Here is a 16047-nt window from a genome sequence, read left to right as displayed (position 1 = left end):
ATTACTTGAAATGCAAATAAATTCTCCAATTAAAAGGCAGAGAATGGCTGGGATGAAAAAACAATATCTAATAATATGCTGCCTACAGGAGACTCATATTATTTGGGTGTGTGGTAATTAGGTTTATTTATTTATTTTTTTAGTGGAGGCACTGAGGATTGAACCCAGGACCTCATGCATACTAGGCACATAGTCTACCACTGAGCTATACTTTCCCCTACGAGACTAATTTTAGCTTTAAAGACACATACAGATAGTAAAGGGATGGAAAGAAACATTTCAAGCAAATAACAACAAAGGAGAGATAGCTATACTTAGGGAAAATTGATTCTAAACTAAAAATGGTAAAAAGGGACAAATGAGGTCACTATATAATTATAAAAGGGTCAATACATCAAGAAGATATAACAATTGTAAATATTTATGCAACCAACAATGGAGTACCTAAATATATAAAGCAAAAACTGACAGAGCTAAAAGGAGAAATAAACAGTAATACAATACCAGTTGGGGACTTTATTACCCTACTCTTAACAATGGATAGATCATCCAGACAGAAAATCAGGAAGGAAACAGCACATTGAAACAACACTACAGACTAAATGATCCTAACAGTCATATACAGAGCATCCTATATGACCAAAGCTGAATATACATTCTTTTCAGGTATACAAGGAACATCTTCTAGAGCAGACCCAAGTGTTAGGCCATGAATCAAGTCTTAGCAAATTCAAGAAGACTGAAATATACCAACTATCTCCTGTGACCACAATGGTGTGAAACTAGAAATCAATAGTAAGAGGAAAGTGGAAAATTCACGTACACATGGAAGTTAAACAACACTCTACTAAACAACCAATAGATCAAAGAGGAAATTAAAGAGGGAATTTAAGAGAATTTTGAGACAAACAAATATGAAAACACACCAGAACTTGTGGGATACAGCAAAAGCAGTTCTAAGAGGGAGGTTCACAGCAATAAACACCTACTTAAGAAATAAGAAAGAAACTTCCCAAATAAACGACCTAACTCTACGATTTCAGGAGTTAGAAAAAAGTAGAACAAGCAGAGCCCAAGGTTAGCAGAAGAAAAGAAGTAATAAAGATTAGAACAAAAATAACTGAAATAGGGAACAGAAAGACAACAGAAAATATTATCCAAAGTAAGAGTTGGTTCTTTGAAAAGGTAAACAAAATTGACAAACCCTTAGCTAGACTAACTAAGGAAAAAAGAGAATGTACCCAAACCAACAAAATTATAAATGAAAAAGAAGGCATTGTTACTGATACTACAGAATTTAAAGGATCATAATAGGCTACTATGAGAAACTATAGTCCAACAAACTGGATAACCTAGAATAAATGGGGACGTTCTTAGAAACATATGACTGACCAAGACTGAGTCAGGAAGAAATACAAAATCTGAATAGACCATTTACTAATAAGGAGATTGAATCAATAATCAAAAACCACCCAACAAACAAAAGCCCAGGACCAGATGGCTTCACTGGTGAATTTTACTAAACATTTAAAGAAGAATTAACACCAATCCTTCTCAAACTCTTCCAAAAATAGAAGAGCAGAGAGCACTCCCAAACTCATTTTATGAGGCTCGCATTATTTTGAGACTAAAACTCAGAAAAGGACACCACTAGTAAGGAAAGTTACAAGTCAGCACCCCTGATAAACATAGATGTAAAAATTCTCAATAAAACACTAGCAAACCAAATTCAGCAGCATTTTAAAAGGATCATTTATCACGATCAAGTGGGATTTATTCCTGGGATGCAAGGATGCTTCAACATACACAAGTGAATCAATATGATAATCACATTAATAGAATGAAAGAAAAGAATTACATGATTATCTCAATAGACACAGAAAAATCGTTTGGTAAAATTCAGTATTCATTCATAATAAAAACTCTTAACAAATTAGGCATAAAAGGAACATATCTCAACACAATAAGAGCCACATATGACAAGCCCACAGCTAATGTCATGCTCAGTGGTGAAAGTTTGATCGGGAATAAGACAAGGATGTATGTTATCACCGCTCCTGTTCAACACAGCACTAGAAGCCCGCCTAGAGCAAAAGAAAGAGAAATAAAAGGCATTATACTGTAAAGGAAGAAGTAAAACAACCTCTATTTGCAGATGACATGATTTTATATATAGAAAATCCTAAAGACACAAGCAAAAAACCTTTTAGATCTAATCAGTGAATTCAGTAAAGTTGCAAGATACAAAATTAACATACAAAAATCAGTAGCATTTCTATACACTAACAATGAAATAAGAGAAATAAAACAGAGAAAGACAAATACTGTAGTGTATGATTTCATTTATATGTGGAATCTAAAAAAATAAAACTAAAAACAAAACTCCCAAACTCATAGAAAAAGAGATCAGATTTGTGGTTACCAGAGGCAGAGGGTGGGGAGAGGGGAAACTGGATGAAGACGGTCAAAAGGCACAAATTTCCAGTTATGAGATAAGTATTAACTCAGTACTGTAACAACATGATGACCATAGTTGACACTGCTAATGGTATGTGGGAAATTAGTTAAGAGAGTAAATCCTAAGAGAATAAGCATTTTTCTCTTCTCTGTTTCCTTCTTTCCTTTTTATTATATCTGTATGAGAAGATGGATGTCAGCTGAACCTACTGTAATTATTTCACATTGTATGTAAATAAAACCATCATTTTGTATGCTTTAAACTTAATGATGTATGTTAATGATTTCTCAAAACTAGAGAACAAGTGAGAATTATGCACAATAATTCCTTCAAATAGATAAAAAGTAAACTGAAAATTATAGAAATCCAGACTGTCTGAAACAGCATAAACCTGTTAATAGCAGAGCTATGTCGCTTTAGCTAGGATGCTCTCTTGCAATAGAACTTTATGCCAAGTCATTTAACTTCTCTGCGATTCATTTTCACTGTTTCCTCTGCCTAAAATTTTCTATCCCTAGGTCTTCATCTAGTTGGCTATTTCTCATCTTTCCAACTTCAACTCAGATATCACATCCTTAAAGCTATCTGCTTAGATGACCCACTTTAAGTATCCAACCCTCCATCTTCATCATAATGTCCTACTTTTTCTTCACAGCACTTTACACTGCCTGAAATTACTTCATTTCATGAATTTGTTTACTTGGGCTTCGTCTATCTCTCCGGAGACCAAGAACCTTACCTGTTTTGATCACTGCTTTATTCTCACTGCCAGAATAGTACCCGGCATAAAGTAGATACTAAATAAATGTTAGTTGAATGAATGAATGGCTGAATCAATCCCCATTTAAATCAGCTCTTCTGTGAAGACAAACTTCTATAATGCATATAGATGTGGACTGAATCTTTAAAAGTACTCTGTATATAGAAACTGCAACAATAGTGATCTCTTTTGATTGCTCTTTCCCTAACAATAACTCAGGCACATTCTTCAGTCCTACCTTCTTTAATCTAAGACAAGAAAAACTTACAAGTTGTATGAGTAGGATATCCTTAATTACACCCCTTTAAATGTGGATGTCCTGTGATCTGATGATGCACTTATGAAGATTAATGAGGTTTTGTTGTTTTGTTTAACGGTAAAGGTGTTTTCTGCAGTGTTCAAGCAAAACCTAAGATAAAATCTCAAGCCCATAGTACTAACAGAGGCTAAAGTGGAAAAAAGGAATGCTGAAGAAACTTGTAGAAATTTCAAGTGGTTTTTTTTTTCCCTCCACATACATGGTTTCGGGCTTGGTTTACAGTGCAGAAAAGATTTATCAGAAATCCTTAGTGGAGAGAAAAGATCGTATGTGTTCCACTGTAAATACACTCGTTTTTAATGTGGAGATCAAACTTAGTGCTAACAACTGCAGGAGACAAGATAGCCAGGAGTGAAATACCATGCACGTAGCTACTGTTTGGCAATTGGGTAGATTTTCCTCTAAAAACCCAATTCAGCACAGTACAGAACACGCTGCAGAAAAAAACCCAACTTGCACTGTTTCTCCACTCATTAAGGCACATCGTGCTGAGCCCCACACAGCTGGCGCCCCACGCTGAAGACCATCACCTTGTACTCTCAGCACATCTCTCAGATGCTGCCCTCATAATGAAACCCTTTCACAGGAAGGAAGGGAGACAAAAGCCCAGGAAAGAAAGAGATGTCAAAATACTTTGATTTAAAGCTGGAGAAAAAAAAAATTAGACATGACCTGAGTTTGAGCTATTCCTTTAAAAATAATGATGTAAATTTATGACACCAAAGAAAGAACTTCAAAACCATTTTTAAAAGAAGTATTTGTATCCTTTAAATGAATGCAAACTTATTTACAACCGAATCCTTATGTTTTAACAAAGTTTGGCTTTCAAATAGGGTCCCATATTTCCAAGCTTTCCACCACTGGAAAACTTATTTTCATAGCCACTTTTTTTCTTGTGAATCTTTTCAGTCTCAGTTTACTTAGCAATTAATGCAATTAGAAAGGAGGAAAGTTGATTTACAGCAAACTTGTAGTTTATGTTATCCGCCCCAGGAAGTGGTCAATTTAAATTTAACGACATGGTGGCAGACGGACTGGAATTCTCCAAAGTTGCTTCCCCTAGACTTGATTCTTTTCTGTACGGCATCTCCTTTTCAGATACCTTACCCATCCTCCGCACTTGAGGTTTCACCTCTGTGTGTTTGGCTCTTAAGACCTTAATCTATTGTGGCCTCACTTCTTGCAAATTAATCTGACTGGGTATTTCTACCTAAATGTCCTATTTTGTGTGTGTGTGTGTGTGTGTGTGTGTGTGTGTGTGTGTGTGTGTGTGTGTGTGTATTTGGCGGGTTAGTAATTAGGTTTATTTATTTATTTTTTATTTTTAACAGAGGTACTGGGGATTGAACCCAGGACCTTGGGCATGCTGATCACATACTCTACCACTGAGCTATACCCAACCCCAATTTGAAATTAATACATTTAATAAAGCAGTTCACCTCTTCATCTCACCTCCCAAATTATCTCTCACTGTCTCTCCCTTTTCTGTTAATTATAGTTGTCTCCAAACTTCAGCTCAAATCCTCGGACTCCTATTTGAGACCACCCTGTCCTTTGCCCATCACACCCATTCAACGGTCCTGTTAATTTCACTTCAAGTCTTTCAAATCTGCCATTTTCTTTTCAGTCACTTCGTCCAGGCCCATCTCTTGCTACACCTGACCCCAGTGGGCTCAGGTCTACAGCCTGACCTTTAATGTTGTTACTGGAGCTGGCTTTGGTGGCTCTGACTTTGCCTCTTCTGTTTGAATCCCTTTCGTATCCTTGCTGTCCATTTTTCTCTCTAAAGGATTTTTTTTGATTATGTCACTTATCTCTTGAAAAATAGTAAATGCCTCTTGTTGTTTCCAAGATCAAGTCCAAATTCCTCAGTCTATTATTGAAGGCCATCCATGACATGACCATATCCATCCATACAACCTTATTTGTCACTACGTCCCTAAATGAAAGACTCTACCCAGGCCAGGCCACTTAACCTTTCCTCATGCCATCACCTTCCTGCACGCCCTCTCCAGCTGCTCGGTTTCCTAAAATTTTACTTCTCCACAGCAAATATTTACTCATTAGTTTGTTAAACAACTAGTATTCATTCCAATTCTAATGCCAATACAATTTCCTTCAGTGAATTATCTCACCTCCTTTCAGTACAGTGCTCTGGGACTATTAATCAAGGTCTTCTCTCCTTCCATGTCCAAGAGACCAACGTGTAACCATAACAAGACCAACCAGACTCTCCCTCCTGGAAAGTGAAATCTTGAGCAGAATGTCCACAGAATAGAAATTGCTGGAACTCATCTGTTCCAGTGGAGACAACCTGAGGGACTAATGAGTATTTCTCGCTTACCTTCGTCCCTAGAGTTATCTTGTCTCTTGATCTTCCTGAGTCTGGATCTCTGGACTGTTGATTCTGTGAACCCATTTTCTTTAAACGATTTCTTTTTTTACTAAAGAAATAATTTCTGTTGTTTGCACTCAAAATCCAATTGTCATCATTTTCAAAGGCCCACTTAAGCCCTTCCTGCCATACAAGGTCCTTCCCAAGCACTCAGCCTTGCAGTGATCACCCCCTCAGGTTAGCATCTGCAGATTCCGGCATGTGCTCCATCCCTCTGGTGCATCTCAATCACTCACCAAGTGGTCACTGAGCTTGAACAATGAGCCTGGCTCTGTGCTACTGCATATTTTTTAAAAATTTGCTAACTCATTTTTGTGAATATAGAATATTTTTAGAAATAAATTCTGGGTTGTTCAAAGTCAGTAACTCTGTCTCAAATATAAATGTTCTTTCCTTACTGCCTGGCATGCACAGAAAACATATATTCTTACTGAATGACAAAGCAGCCTCTTTATGAAAGCTGTTTAAGAGGAAAATAACTATAATATCAGGACTGCTTGGTACTAATTAAATTATTCAACAAAAACACAATAGCTGAGAATGCAGGATATAGCTCTGAAGAACTCTTCATTGTCTCCTAACTTGCTTGATTAACCTGGTAGCTTCAATGCCAGAAACCATCAGTTAAGGTGCTAACTTCTAAGTGAAGGAAGCCAGAAAGAGAAAGAAAAATATCACATAATATCACTTATTTGTGGAATCTAAAAAAAGGACACAAATGAACTTATCTACAAAACAGAAACAGACTCACGGACATAGAAAACAAACTTCTGGTTACCAGCGGGTAAAGGGGGTGGGAAGGGATAAATTGGAAATTTGAAATGTGCACCTCTTGGGAAGTGATGGAGATATTAGCTATCTTGATGGTGGTGGTGGTTTCATGGGTGTAGACATCTATCAAAATTCATCAAATTGTACATCTGGAATATGTGTAGTTTACTGTCCAGGAATCATATCACAATAAACGTGTTAAAAATAAATTAAATTAAATTAAATTATTTTAAAAAGATGCTAACTTTTAGAAGTTGAGTGTGCAACTTCATCTTTTAATGTACCACACAACCATATCCCTGAATCATTTTGAAATATTTCCAAGACATCAACCAGGTCATCCTTAAGAGCTGCCATTTGCATCATTCAAGCACACTGCTACCTTAAATGAGTGATAACCTTAGAGTCACGAATGCAGTACAATTATTTAACTTTAAACTCTACATCCAACTGTAATTATAACTGGGGGTGGCTGTGGGGAGAAGGAGAGTTAACAGGAGCTTCTACATTTGCTTTAACAAAAATCCGAAATGACTACCAAGCAGTCATTTGTACCTCACTGGGATCCTGGCTATTATTCTATCTGTTGGTCAGCCATGGATGTTGAGGCAATAAAAATAATGAGTCATAATCTATTGAAAAGTGAGAGAGAGAAGAAGGAAAAGGAAGCACTCACCTTCTTTTCCAGTCTGTCAATTAATTTCTGGAGTCTATTTATCTGGGTCATCCACTGGTTATCTTCTTCCAGTAAGCCTTGAGGGGAAAATCATGAGGCAATATGTTAAACCCTGGACAGAGCAGAATGTTCTGATATCTCAGAGCTTTCCTGTTAACCTGGAGGAAGAACACAGTGTCACTGACATCAACACGTCTAATATATATATGCGTGTATATATATTATTTCCCACCGCCCCACATGAGTTCTTTCTAAGTTACTGATTTCCATAGATCCAGGCATCCCAGTGTGTTCATCTTCATAAGTCTGGTTTTTCCTAAAGTTATTGTTGTTACCTGTGTTGGCCTCTGATAGTCAAAGGAACAGATCCTGCTGGGCCATTTTTACCACCCCATGATGTGGCTGATTTTTCTTTTGGAAAAAGGGAAGTACTAATCAACAGTTCTAAACTTAACTTCTGGGGCAGTAGCAGGAGCCAGGGAAATCAGAGTCCGGACCACAGCAAGGGATAAACTGTTAATCAAACAGAAATGTAAGGGCAAGGTAGCCGGTACCTCCTTCCCTAGGGGTTAACCCAAGTGGGCCCTCCGGCCGTGGCACAGCAGTTCAGAGTATAGACGGGAGTCTGCTGATGTTGGCCAAATTGTCTGACTCCTTTGACTTCACTTTTCATATTTTTAGAATGGGAATAATAATACCACCAGACTCCCCGAGTCATTGTGAGGATTATATATACACGTATACACACAGCTACGTGTACTATGTCTGTGTCTACACACACGTATCTGTATCCGGCACCAGGCTGAACATTATGTAAGTCCTGCTTACATTATGGAATACTGCTGCTGCTGTTATAAACGTTATTATGCAAAGGGGAAGAAGAGAGCTGTGGCCTGAGCCCCCGCACAAGCACCTGGCGTCCTTGTGTGTCCCCCTGCAGCTTGCTCAAATGCATTTTCACGAACATCTGCTGAAGTAACATTATTTGATATTTCTTGATAGGAGAATGTGATTGAATTCAAGACTATAAAGCCTGTGTTAGCGCTGAACGTTAGGAAGATAAGACCTCAGTTATAATAAAGGGGTATTACTTTACATTAACATTCACTTCTCTTACCTGCTGTCTTGGGTGAAGCTCCTCTCAAAGCTTCAAAATAAATCATGATGCAAAAAGCAGCAGCAGTATTGCCACAAAAGAAGCGGCTACATAAATAAGGGTGCTTTTACAATAGGAAATATTATAAATATGTGAACGAAGTTTGTTTATATTTTAATCTGCAAGTCAGTTAACAGCTTTCCACTCTAGGTTGTTTCTGGGAGAATTCAAGGGGGCTGTCATGCCAAAGTCCCACAGGAAGGTATTTTGGGCTTAATACTTTTCCAAATGGCTACAATGGAAGGAACAACCTGTTTTGACACAGGAGCCTTGTATTGCCACTTTCTAGTCACAAAGGATAGACTTGTTACTGTTGTAATGTCTTCACTTTCTTCCTGTTACAGAATTACACGTATGTACCCTTTGCCCCGTGACTTTGTGGTACCTCTTACCCCAATGGGTGGAATGCATCCCCTTCCCCACTGTTCCTGAATTTAGCACGTGACAGTTTGGCCAATGGAGACTTACAAGACAAGATGCAAACTGTGTTTTTGTCCTTCCTGTTTTATTGAAATATAATTGACAGACAGCACTGTGTAAGTTGAAGATATACAGCATAATGATCTGATTTACATACATTATGAAATGATTAGCAAAATAAAGTTTAGTAAACAGTATCAGCTCATACAGATACAAAATTAAATAGAAAATTTTTCCATGTAAAGGCAACTCACGATTTATTCTCTTAACAAATTTAATGTAATAAGATATAGCAGTGTTAATTACATTTATCATGTTGTACATTACATCCTTAGTGCTTATTTACCCTATGAGGAGTTTGTACCTTTTTAAAAACAGAATTATTATTGATCTACAATATTACATTGGTTTCATGTGTACAACATGAGTCAATGTTTTATAGACTATAATCCATTTAAAGTTATTATAAAATATTGGTTATATTCCCTCTGCCATACAATATATCCCTGTAGCTTATATGTTTTATACCTAGCAGTCTGTATCTCTTAAACCCCAACTCTTGTCTTGCCCTTCCCCTCCTCACTCTCCTCAGTGGTAACCACTTTGTTCTCTGTATCTGTAAGTCTGTTTCAGTTTTGTTATATTTATTCATTTTATTTTTATATTCCACATATAAATTATAATATACAGTACTTATCTTTCTATGTCTGACTTATTTCACTAAGCATAATACCCTCCAGGTCCAACCATTTTGCAAATGGCAAATTTTCATTCTTTTTTATGGCTGAGTAATATTCCACTGTAAATATATACATTGCATCTTCTTTATCCATTCATCTGTTGATGGACACTTAGGTTGCTTTTGTATCTTGGCTGTTGTAAACTAATACTCCTATGAATAGTAGAGTGCATGTACCTTTTTGAATTAGTGTTTTCATTTTCTTTGGATATATACTCAGGAGTGAAATTGCTGGATCACATGGTACTCCCATTTTTAGTTTTTTGAGGAGACTCTATGCTGTTTTCCATAGTGGCTACACCAATTTACACTCCCACCAATGGTGTGCTAGGGTTCCTTTTTTCTCCATATCCTCACCACCATTTATTATTTGTGGTGTTTTGAGGATAACTATTCTGAAAGGTGTGAAGTGACATCTCATTGTAGTTTTGATTTACATTTCCCTGATGATTAGTGATGCTGAACATCTTTTCACGTGCCTGTTGACCATCTGTAGGTCTTCTTTGGAAAAATGTTTATTCAGGACTTCTGCCTATTTTTCAATCTGGTTGTTGTTTTCTGATGTTGAGTTGTATGTGCTCTTTGTATATTTAGCATATTAAGCAGTTTATCAGATACATCATTGGCAAATATTTTCTCCCATTCAGTCGATGAACTTTTCATTTTGTTGATAGCTTTCTTCACAGTGCAAAAGATTTTTAGTTTGATGTAGTCCCATTTGTTTATATCTCCTTTTCCCCCTCCCTGAGGAGAGATATCCAAAAATATATATTACCAAGACTGACGTCAAAGAACACACTGCCTATGCTTTCTTCTAGAAGTTTTATAGTTTCAAGTCTTACATTTAAGTCATTAACCCACTTTAAATGAGTTGTTGTGCATGGTGTGAGAGAGTAGTCCAGCTGGATACTTTTGCATGTAACTGTTCAGTTTTCCCTACACCATTTATTGAATAAGCTGTCTTTCCCACGCTGAATATTCTTGCCTATTTTGTCATAGACAAGCCTATTTGCTCAAAGACGTGTGGGTTCATTTCTGGGCTCTCTTTTCTGTTCCACTGATCTATGGGTGTGGTGCTGCTTTCATCACTGCCGCTTTGTAGTAACTTTTAAATCAGAGAGCCAGATATCTCTAGCTTCGTTCTTCTTTCTCAAGATTGTTTTGGCTATCTGGGGTCCTTTGTGTTTCCTTGCCATTTTAGAAGTATTTGTTCTAGCTCTGTGAAAAAATGCCATTGATATTTTGAAGGGATTTCATTGAGTTTCTAGATTGCTTTGGGTAGTATGGTCATCTTGACAATATTAAGTCTTCCAATCCATGAACATCCTATAGCTTTCCATCTGTTTGTGTCATCTTCAGTTTCTTTCATCAGTTTTCCAAATGTAAGTCTTTTACACCTTTAGTTAGATTTATTCATAAGTATTGTATTCTTTTTGATGGAATTTTAATGGGGTTGTTTTCATAATTTCTCTTTCTGATACTACATTGTTAGTGCATACAAATGCAACAGATTTCTGCATATCAACTTTGCATCCTAGAAGATACAGAAGGCTGTGATGAGATCTTAAAGAGGTATTGTCAACTCTGCCTCTTGTTGGCTGCATGACCTTGCACCAAACTCTTCATATTTCAGACACAGCTTCTTTGGCTATACATTAATTAGATCAATTACTTCTGGCTCTGGCTCAGAATAACAGAATTGTACTTTTTTTTTTTTGAATTGAGGTATAGTCAGTTACAATGTGTCAATTTCTGGTGCACAGCATAATGTCCCAGTCATGCATATATATATACATATATATTTGTTTTCATATTCTTTTTCAGTAAAGGTTATTACAAGAAAAAATGTGTATCCTGGAACTTTACTGAATTCATTGATGAATTCCAGTAGCTTTTTGGTGGCATCCTTAGGATTTCCTATGTATAGTATTATGTCTTCTTCAAATAGTGATGGTTTTACTTCTTCCTTTCTAATTTGGATTCCTTTAATTCCCTTTTTTTTTTCTTTTTGACTGAATGCTGTGGCTAGGACTTCCAATACTATATTGAACAGAAGTGGTGAGGATGGGCAACCTTGTCTTGCTCCTCATCTTGGAGGAAATGTTTTCAGTTTCTCATCATTGAATATGATGTTAGCTGTGGGTTGTCACATATGGCCTTTATTTTATTAAGTAATGTCCTCTCTCTGTCCACTTTGTGCAGAGTTTTTTTTTCATAAATGGATGTTGAATTTTGTCAAAAGCCTTTTCTGCATCTATTGAAGTGATGGTATGATTTTTATTCTTCAGTTTGTTAATGTAGTGCATCACACAAACTGATTTGCAGATACAGAACCATCCTTGCATCCCTGGGATAAATCTTACTTGATCATGGTGTATTGCTAAATTTGTATGCTAACATTTTATTGAAGATATTTGCATTTCTGTTTATCAGTGATATTAACCTGAAATTTTCTTGTTTCTGTATGATTATTTTTTCAGCTTTTGGTATCAGAGTGATGCTGGCCACACAGAATAAGTTTGGAAGTGTTCCTTCCTGTGAAATATTTTAAAATAGTTTGAGAATGATAGATGTTAACTATTCTCTAAATATTTGGTAGAATTCACCTGTAAGGATAACTTGTCCTGGACTTTTGTTTGTTGGAGGGTGAAACAATGAAACACTGTTCTCAATTTCTTTTCTGGTATTTGGTTTGTTCATATTATCTGTTTCTTCCAGGTCAGTCTTGGAGGGCTGTGTATTTCTAGGACTATGTTCATTTTTCTACATTGTCCATATTGTTGGTGTAAAACTGTTCATGGTAATCTCTTATGGTCCCTAGTATTTCTCTGATGATAGTTGTAACTTCTCTTTCATTTCTGATTTTAGTGATTTGGTCTCTCTTATTTCCTTGATAAATTTGTCTGAAGGTTTTTTTTGTTTCTTTGGGGTTTTTTTTGTCTTTTATAAATATATTTTTTAACATTTTTTATTGATTTATAATCATTTTACAATGTTGTGTCAAATTCCAGTGTTCAGCACAATTTTTCAGTCATTCATGGACATATACACACTGTCACATTTTTTTCTCTGTGATTTATCATAACATTTTGTGTATATTTCCCTGTGCTATACAGTGTAATCTTGTTTATCTATTCTACAATTTTGAAATTCCAGTCTATCCCTTCCCACCCTCTACCCTCCTGGTAACCACAAGTCTGTATTCTCTGTCCATGAGTCTATTTCTGTCCTGTATTTATGCTTTGTTTCTGTTTGTTTGTTTTTGTTTTTTAGATTCCACATATGAGCGATCTCATATGGTATTTTTCTTTCTCTTTCTGGCTTACTTCACTTAGAATGACATTCTCCAGGAGCATCCATGTTGCTGCAAATGGCATTATGTTGTCGGTTTTTATGGCTGAGTAGTATTCCATTGTATAAATATACCACCTCTTCTTTATCCAGTCACCTGTTGATGGACATTTAGGCTGTTTCCATGTTTTGGCTATTGTAAATAGTGCTTCTATGAACATTGGAGTGCAGGTGTCATCCTGAAGTAGATTTCCTTCTGGGTACAAGCCCAGGAGTGGGATTCCTGGGTCATATGGTAAGTCTATTCCTAGTCTTTTGAGGAATCTCCACACTGTTTTCCATAGTGGCTGCACCAAACTGCATTCCCACCAGCAGTGTAGGAGGATTCCCCTTTCTCCACAGCCTCTCCAGCATTTGTCATTTTTGGATTTTTGAATGACAGCCATTCTGACTGGTGTGAGGTGATACCTCATTGTAGTTTTGATTTGCATTTCTCTGATAATTAGTGATATTGAGCATTTTTTCATGTGCTTTTTGATCATTTGTCTGTCTTCCTTGGAGAATTGCTTGTTTAGGTCTTCTGCCCATTTTTGGATTGGGTTGTTTATTTTTTTCTTATTGAGTTGTATGAGCTGCTTATATATTTTGGAGATCAAGCCTTTGTCGGTTTCACTTGCAAAAATTTTCTCCCATTCCGTAGGTTTTCTTCTTGTTTTATTTCTGGTTTCCTTTGCTCTGCAGAAGCTTGTAAGTTTCATTAGGTCCCATTTGTTTATTCTTGCTTTTATTTCTTCTAGGAGAAAATTTTTGAAATGTATGTCAGATAATGTTTTGCCTATGTTTTCCTCTAGGAGGTTTATTGTATCTTGTCTTATGTTTAAGTCTTTAATCCATTTTGAGTTGATTTTTGTATATGGTGTAAGGGTGTGTTCTAGCTTCATTGTTTTACATGCTGCTGTCCAGTTTTCCCAACACCATTTGCTGAAGAGACTGTCTTTATTCCATTGTATATTCTTGCCTCCTTTGTCGAAGATGAGTTGACCAAAAGTTTGTGGGTTCATTTCTGGGCTCTCTATTCTGTTCCATTGGTCTATATGTCTGTTTTGGTACCAATACCATGCTGTCTTGATGACTGTAGCTCTATAGTATTGTCTGAAGTCTGGGAGAGTTATCCCTCCAGCCTTTTTCTTTCTCTTCAGTAATGCTTTAGCATGTCTGAAGGTTTATCAGTGTTATTTATCAATTCAAAAACCAACTCTTATTTTCACTGATCTTTTTTTCTACTGTTTTTTAAGTCTCAGTTTCATTTATTTCCATCAATCACTTCATCAATTTCATGATATCTATGATTTCTTTCCTTCTACTGACTCTGGGTTTGATTTTCCTTCTTTTTCCAGTTCCTTAAAGTGTAAGGTTAGGTTATTTATTTCAGATTTTTCTCGTTCGCTCAGGTAAGCTTGTATGGCTGTTCATTTCCTCTTAGAGCTGTTTTGCTGCATCCCACTGATTTTCTTATCATTGTGTTTCCATTTTCATTTGTCTGCAGTTAATTTTTGCTTTCTTCTTTGATTTTCCCAGTGACTCACTGACTGTTTATAGGCATGCTGTTTAGCTTCCATATGTTTTTTGTAGTTTTTTTCCTTATAGTTGATTTCTAGTCTCCAGTATTGTGGCTGGAAAGTTGCTTAATGTGATTTCAGTCTTCCTAAATTTACTGAGACTTATTTTGTGGTCTGGAATGTGATCTATCCTGGAGAACGTTCCATGTGAACTTGAAAAGAATGTGTACTCTGCTGCTTTTGGATAGAATTATATATATGTGTGTGTGTGTGTCTGATTGACACAAATTCTTCTGGGCTTGATCCCTTTATCATTTAACAATGTCTTTCTTTGTCACTTTTTACAGTCTTTGTTTTAAAGTCTACTTAAAGTCTGATACAAGTATCCCCACCCCAGGTTTCTTTCCATTTCCCTTTGCATGGAACACCTTTTCCATCCCCTCACTTTCAGTCTGTCTGTGTCTTTACATCTGAGGAGAATCTCTTGTAGGCAGCATATATATGGACCTTGTTTTGTTATCCATTCAGCCACTCTATGTCTTTTAATTGGGGCACTTAGTTATTGACATTTAAAGAGATTATCAATAGGTATGTACTAATGGCCATTTTGTCTTTTGCTTTGGGTTTTTTCAGTTCTCTTTTGTTCCTTCTTCTTTTTTTTGCTCCCTTCCCTTGTGATTTGATGACTGCCCTATGATTTTACCTTTACTGATATACTTGTATTCTTTTCTATTTTGTGTGTGTGCATCTATTACAGATTTTTGGCTTGTAGTTAGCATGAGCTTTACATTTTTCAGTCTCTCTCTCTTTATCTCTGTCTATCTCCATGATTTTTTTAAGTTCTTGATCTTTTAAGTTCACACCCAATTTTAACAACTCTGCATTTTTACTCCCACCTCCACATTTAATGTTTTTTTAATCATACTTTACTTTTTTTCATTTTTTATATCCCTTAACTCTTCATTATGGATATAGACGATTTTACTACTTTTCTCTTTTAAACTTCTTTATTTATGGTTGATTTACTGCCTTACTGTATATTTGCCTTCAGTAATGAGACTTTTTTCTTTCATACTTTTCGTATTTCTAGTTGTGGCCTTTTCTTTTCTGCTTAGAAAAGCCCCTTTAATATTTCTAGTAAAGCTGGCTTGGTGGTGATGTTATCTTTTAGTTTTTTCTTCTCTGTAAAACTTTGATCCCTTCATCAATCTGAATGAAAGCTTTGCTGGGTAGAGTATTCTTGGTTATAGGTTTTCCCCTTAAACACTTTAAATACATCATGCCGCTCCTCCAGGCCTGCAGTTTCTGCTAAAGCACCAGCTGGTAGCCTCCTGGAGTTTCCTTGAACGTAACTTGTTGCTTTTCCCTTGCTGCTTCAATATTCTCTCTTTATCTTTAATTTTTGCCATTTTAATTACAATGTATCTTGGCATGGTCCTCTTTGGGTGATCCCGTTTGGGACTCTCTGTCATTCCTGGACCTGAATTTCTATTTCCTTTCCTA

At 36.3% G+C, this 16047-nt stretch overlaps 1 protein-coding gene across 1 annotated transcript in view; it reads right to left on the bottom strand.

The window, feature by feature from the left end:
• Positions 1–16047, bottom strand: part of NECAB1 (N-terminal EF-hand calcium binding protein 1) — a 236257-nt gene that overhangs the window by 34469 nt on the left and 185741 nt on the right. The window contains exon 8 of the mRNA XM_006209700.4: positions 7380–7456. Within this exon, the coding sequence (XP_006209762.1) occupies positions 7380–7456 (77 nt within the window). The remainder of the gene's footprint in view (positions 1–7379; positions 7457–16047) is intronic.

This window comes from Vicugna pacos, chromosome 25, assembly GCF_048564905.1.
Source record: "Vicugna pacos chromosome 25, VicPac4, whole genome shotgun sequence".
Lineage (NCBI taxonomy): Eukaryota > Metazoa > Chordata > Mammalia > Artiodactyla > Camelidae > Vicugna > Vicugna pacos.
The sequence above is the reverse complement of the archived record's forward strand: the minus strand, read 5'-3'. Positions and strand labels throughout refer to the sequence as shown.